The 6202-nt window shown below is 41.8% G+C and overlaps 1 protein-coding gene across 1 annotated transcript; it reads right to left on the minus strand.

Annotated features, from left to right (window-relative positions):
- Positions 1–1899: 1899 nt before the first annotated feature.
- Positions 1900–5585, minus strand: LOC145878669 (uncharacterized). The gene is made up of 2 exons (XM_082974728.1): positions 5322–5585; positions 1900–5074 (listed from the first exon to the last, which is right to left on the minus strand). The coding sequence occupies exons 1-2, from the start codon at positions 5534–5536 to the stop codon at positions 4963–4965; spliced, it is 327 nt and encodes a 108-aa protein (XP_082830854.1). The 5' UTR covers positions 5537–5585; the 3' UTR covers positions 1900–4962.
- Positions 5586–6202: the final 617 nt, after the last annotated feature.

Genomic DNA, 6202 nt, shown 5'->3' on the forward strand with positions numbered 1-6202 from the left:
CCTACACCAGAGTAAATCTGCTGCAAGCCATGGATTTAGCCTGTGGTGATATAGGTGAGGAATCATGTCAGGGCTGGCTACGGCACACAAGAGGCTTCTTCCCCCGTTGCCTCAGGAGGGACAATATTGGTTGTGATGTCGACGAAGTGCTCTGGCCTGACCGAGCCCAAAGACAAGAAGAAGCACATTGATCACATGTTTACTCCTTTGATTTTTGTCCCTTTTAGTATTGTATACTGTAGTACAGTGCATTGTGGCTGTATACTGTACAATGGACAAATTGTATGGCCCTAAACATTGTGCTTTCCATTTATTAACAGTACTGACTGCTCAATAGATTTTGACTGGTTGCAGGTTCATATCAACAAAGAACAAGAATTACAGTATCACAGAGACAAAGGACAAGTTTGTGAGATGCAGGGTACAGTACTGTAAAAATAGGGGTACGGGGAGGAGGAAGAACAAAAAACGAAATTGCAAAGAACAAAGCAGAGTAGTAATTTCTGATCAATTTTCAGCTACTATGATAGAACATGTTTTCGTTCATCAAAGGACAATGACGGAAAAATATGAATATTTTTTTAGATTAAAAATGTACTTCGACCTGAGAATTGTATGTTTTGAACAATGTGTTTTCTATTTTTCGGTGTATTGTTTACTGACTGCTTGAGAGTGTATATCATTTTGATCACTTTGTTTATGATTTGAGAGCAGTGTTTGATTTTGAACACAGGTAAAACTGTTTTGAGGCGAATGTTTCATTTTGCGAGAGGAGTCAGAGGTTATGTAAATAGTGCTTGAAGATGAGGTTTTGTGTTTAATGTTTTCAGGAAATGGAGCAAGGTTTCAGAATCTGTGTTTTAGCAATTGAGAAAAACTGTAAACAATATTTGGAAGTTCATCAAATATTTTGGTAGCCTACAGCATCGAGTCTTCGCTTTTCAGCAGAAGCCATTTACTTTCCAACCTGTGTTTTCCCTCGATTGTATTTGAAATATTGCAAAAGGCCTGTTTTGTCTGCATGATGTTTTTTCACTGACAGATTTGTAGGCTAATCCTTGTTATTGGGCTACAATCCACAGCTAGGCTATTTTTAAAAATAAGCTATTGATCGTCTGTGTCTAAATTATAGGCCTTCTCATGGTGTACAGTAGTAGGCTATTCTGAATGATTTCATTAACAGACAGCAATAATTCAATAATTTTGGCACATGTATTTTAATATATCAGGGGTGCTGCAGTGCTTCATTAAGGAAATAAATGATTAAGTGCATGAATTGCAAGCTCATGTCTATCAGAGCAGTGAGGGAGAGGGATCATATAAATGGAATCTCATTCTAGTTATGTGAGAGATACTGGTGCGTTTCTCACACAGCCACCGCCAAGCGTTGGTCTCAAACAGGTTACAATGTTGCGCAAACCATAAGCCCGGGCCGGCCCAACACAAATCAACTCTTAGAATATCAGGCCCAGGCTGAAAATTTACTTTTTCACATAATGTTTTTTTTTGTGGAGGTAGGAGAATTAATGAAGAGGCAACTCAAATTAACTTTGATCGCTTTTTAAAATAATTTTTACATTGAAAAAAGTTAATTATTTTTCATGCCATGAGAGGTACAGGATCCAGCCAAATAGGTTCCGGAACAAAACAGTCCAAAACAGAGAGGTGCCAGATCCTGTTCCGGCAGGATCTGGCTCAAATGAAGCACTGACTAAAAGGTGAAAGGTGCTTCACTGACTAAAAGGTGAAAGGTGCTTCACTGGCTCAATGGTGCTTCAACAAAGTACTGTGTAAAGGGTCTGAAGACTTACGTAAATGTGATATACGTTTTTATTTTTTGTAAATTTACAACAACAACAAAATGTTTTTGCTTTGTCATTATGAGGTATTGTGTGTAGATTGACGAAAACAACTAAAATGTTAATCAATTTTAGAATAAGGCTGTAACATAACAAAATGTGGAAAAAGTCAAGGTGTCTGAATACTTTCCCAATGCACTGTAATTGGATGGATTCACAGAAATGCTGGGTTTTCCTGAGTTTCAGTGCTCTTGTTTCACATAGGGAAAGACTATGCCAGACCAGTATTTGATAAGAAGGTGTTTACTAATATCTTTGATGAAATATTACACATAAATGCAGAGTTTTACTCAATATGGGCCATTTGGGTTTGCTCCAACTTATACTATTTGATGGTGCCTGGCCTACAAAATATTCAATAATCCTTAAAGGAATTTCAACCCAAGGAGAAAATGTACGAACACATCTGTGTTGCCACAATTAGAAGATGCATGCATTCGTGATGAATAAAAATGATCTGGTGAATATTCATGATGAGCTATGCTCATGTATTCATTTATTTTTCCTTTTTGTGCCAGAGAGAAGTGCAACATCCTCATTTGAATGTCCCAATCAATGGCACGTGCTCACAAAAAAGTACTTGTAGTATGGTAATAAAAAAGCTATCAAAATAGTATAGTAGTCCTACACATTACTATATAGCATCATTCAATTATTTCTCAGCCTCTTTTCAAAATGGCTCCAAACAAGTGATTTCTACCTTTTAATTCTACTGTGCAGCTGCTTGCGTCTCAATAAAATCCAAACGTGTCTCTACAAGATTATCAACAGGGAGATGCAGTAGTAACTATGCAGGGGTAACTACACAAGCAGCTTGTAGAACTGATGTACAACCAATTTGACAAAAGTGTTACACAACTGTTGTGGAGACACCACACAATGGTTGTGTAAAATAATGTGTGCACACAAACTCTCAGTTTGATCATAAAAATAAAGAGTGTGTCAAATGTGCTGTACATCAGTTGTAAAGTACCAGTCAAAAGCTTGGCCACACCTACTCATTCAAGGGTGTTTCTTAATTCTTACAATTTTCTACATTGTAGAATAGTAGAGAACACATCAAAACTATGAAATAACACATATGGAATCATGTAGTAACCAAAAAAGTGTTGAACACATCAAAATATATTTTATATTTGAGATTCTTCAAAGCAGCCACCCTTTGCCTTGACAACAGCTTGCACAATCTTGGCATTCTCTCAACCAGATTCATGAGGTAGTCACCTGGAATGCATCTCAATTAACAGGTGTGCCTTGTTAAAAGTTAATTTTTGGAATTTCTTTCGTTCTTAATGCGTTTGAGCCAATCAGTTGTGTTGTGACAAGGAAGGGGTGGTATACAGAAGATAACTCTATTTGGTGAAAGACCAAGTCCATATTATGGCAAGAACAGCTCAAATAAGCAAAGAGAAATGACAGTCCAGCATTACTTTAAGACATGAAGGTCAGTCAAAATTTCAAGAACTTTGAACATTTCTTCAAGTGCAGTCGCAAAAACCATCAAGCGCTATGATGAAACTGGCTCTCATGAGGACCACCACAGGAATGGAAGACCCAGAGTTACCTCTGCTGCAGAGGATAAGTTCATTAGAGTTACCAGCCTTAGAAATTGAAGCCCAAATAAATGCTTCAGAGTTCAAGTAACAGACACATCTCAACATCAACTGTTCAGAGGAGGCCGCGTGAATCAGGCCTTCATGGTCGAATTCCTGCAAAGAAACCACTAATGAAAGGACATCAATAATAAGAAGTGACTTGCTTGGGCCAAGAAACGCAAGCAATGGACATTAGACCGGTGGAAATCTGGTATGATGAGTCCAAATTTGAGATTTTTGGTTCTAACCGTCATATCTTTGTGAGACATAGAGTAGGTGAACGGATTATCTCCTGATGTGTGGTTCCTACCGTGAAGCATGGAGTAGGAGGTGTGATGGTGTGGGTGTGCTTTGCTGGTTACACTGTCAGTGATTTACTTAGAATTCAAGGCACACTTAACCAGCATGGCTACCACAGCATTCTGCAGTGATACACCATCCCATCTGGTTTGCGCTTAGTGGCACTATCATTTGTTTTTCAAGGGCTATTTGACCAAGAAGGAGAGTGATGGAGGCTGCGTCAGATGACCTGGCCTCCACAGTCACCTGACCTTAACCCAGTTGAGATGGTTTGGGATGAGTTGGACCACAGAGTGATGGAAAAGCATCCAACAAGTGCTCAGCATAATGTGGGAACTCCTTCGAGCATTCCAGGTGAAGCTGGTTAAGAGAATGCCAAGAGTGTGAAAAGCTGTCAGTGTTTAACACTTTTTTGGTTACTAGATGATTCCATATGTGTGATTTCATAGTTTTGATGTCTTCACTATTATTCTACAATGAAAAAAATAGTAAAAATAAAGAAAAACCCTTGAATGAGTAGGTGTGTCCAAGCTATTGACTGGTACTGTACAACTTAAGTGTGTACAGGGCTTATTTGTTTCAGGTAGCGAATAATGTTGTGACCTCCATGACGGCGATAGAGGACACCATAGTCTTCTATCAAACGTTATTACTTGGCGCGGGCGAAACTGCACTGCACTGTAGCCCACTGCACTGTAGCATCTCTCAGACCTAGGTTGCATCTCAAATTGCACCCTATTCCCTATATAGTGCATTCCTTTTGACCACGGGCCATAGAGCTCTGGTCAATAGTGCACTATATAGGGAATAGGATGCCATTAGCGAGGCAGCCCTAGCCAGTTGCTTGTTTCCATGTTGTCACATAGCAACAGATTTGTCTCTTGAACACAGTCTGAAAACTACAGGTAGCTAATATCTTTTTGTATTTGTGTTCTATGTACACATTTTTACTAGTTTCCCAAGAGGGGAGACCCTAACGTTTCAATTAATATCATATGGCATTTTAAATCTTTATTTTAACAGTAAACAATAATAAAAACCCATTAAATGAGAAAAAACCTTTCCATCTATCTTGAAATTTGCCATCTTATGTCACATAAGATATTGGAGAGGTAAAAATCCACAGGCTGTATGTCCGGATGATGTCAGAGAGAGTTCCGATGGTGATGTCAGAAAGAGTTCCGTAGTTTTGTCACTGTGCTCCACTCCTATTGGCTCATCTCCTCAGGCTTGGGCGGGGCAGTCTCGCGGAGGGGCGAATGGGGAGGAGTTAAAAGGGCGACGTTGAGGGATTGAGCCGTAATAGAACTCTTTCGTCTTCTGTGTGAGAGAGAGAGAGAGAGAGAGATATGGTGGGTGGGTGGGTGGGTGGGTGGGTTGAGGGCAAGCATCCACTAGCGCTTGTGCTTATCTGGAAGAATTGTATAGGTACAAGCAATATGGTGGCAGCTCAACCTGCCGTTGTGCTTACACCTATCCAGGCCTCTCAGATCTACACATGTGCCTAAGCCTAGGAGCTTTCCCTGAGTGGGCCTTCGTCCCTCTTAGTTTTATCTCTGGTTCTTACCCCTGTAGCACCACCATATCCTCCTGGTTGTCCCCACTGATGCAGCTTTCTGTCTGGGGGAGGCTCTGTTCATTGAAGAGGTCCTTCTCCTCCGCTCCCTGGGAGCAGCGCCGCTCCCCCATCTCGCTCGCCTCATCAGTCTGCACCACGATGGAAGGCAGCCGCCCCCTGCGGCGAATAGGGTCCTCTGCAAACAACTCTGACTCTGTGGCCATGGGAGTCAGGGTGCAGGGGAAGATCTGGGGGAGAGAGGGGTGGCAGGGGGAGAGAGGGGAGGCAGGGGGAGAGAGGCAGGGGGAGAGAGGGGTGGCTGGGAGAGAGGCAGGGGGAGAGAGGGGTGGCAGGGGGGAGAGAGGGGAGGCAGGGAGAGAGAGGCAGGGGGGAGAGAAGGATGGCAGGGAGAGAGGGGAATGTAAATATAACCTTCATTTATAAACCATTCCGGTGGTGAAGACAGCAGTGACCAGGCAAGTTTGTGGGTCACTTTGTCATACATGTCTGTGTGAGTGAGTGAGTGAGTGAGTGAGTGAGTGAGTGAGTGAGTGAGTGAGTGAGTGAGTGAGTGAGTGAGTGAGTGAGTGAGTGAGTGAGTGAGTGAGTGAGTGAGTGAGTGAGTGAGTGAGTGAGTGAGTGAGTGAGAGAGAGAGAGAGAGAGAGAACCTGGTAGACTCTGCTCCCTCTCCTCTGCACTGGATTTGCAGAATCCACTGGAGCAGTCATCACATTCACACTGCACAGACACAAGAAGAGTGTGTTAAAACACAGCAAGATACCACCACATAGCACACAGATATCATTTAACACGAGTAACACAGCCACACACACACACAAGAACATACAGAGTCATGTTCCGTGAGGTTGTCGACAACATGCCTTTGATT

The sequence above is a fragment of the Salmo salar genome, chromosome 04, assembly GCF_965601325.2.
Source record: "Salmo salar chromosome 04, fSalSal1, whole genome shotgun sequence".
Lineage (NCBI taxonomy): Eukaryota > Metazoa > Chordata > Actinopteri > Salmoniformes > Salmonidae > Salmo > Salmo salar.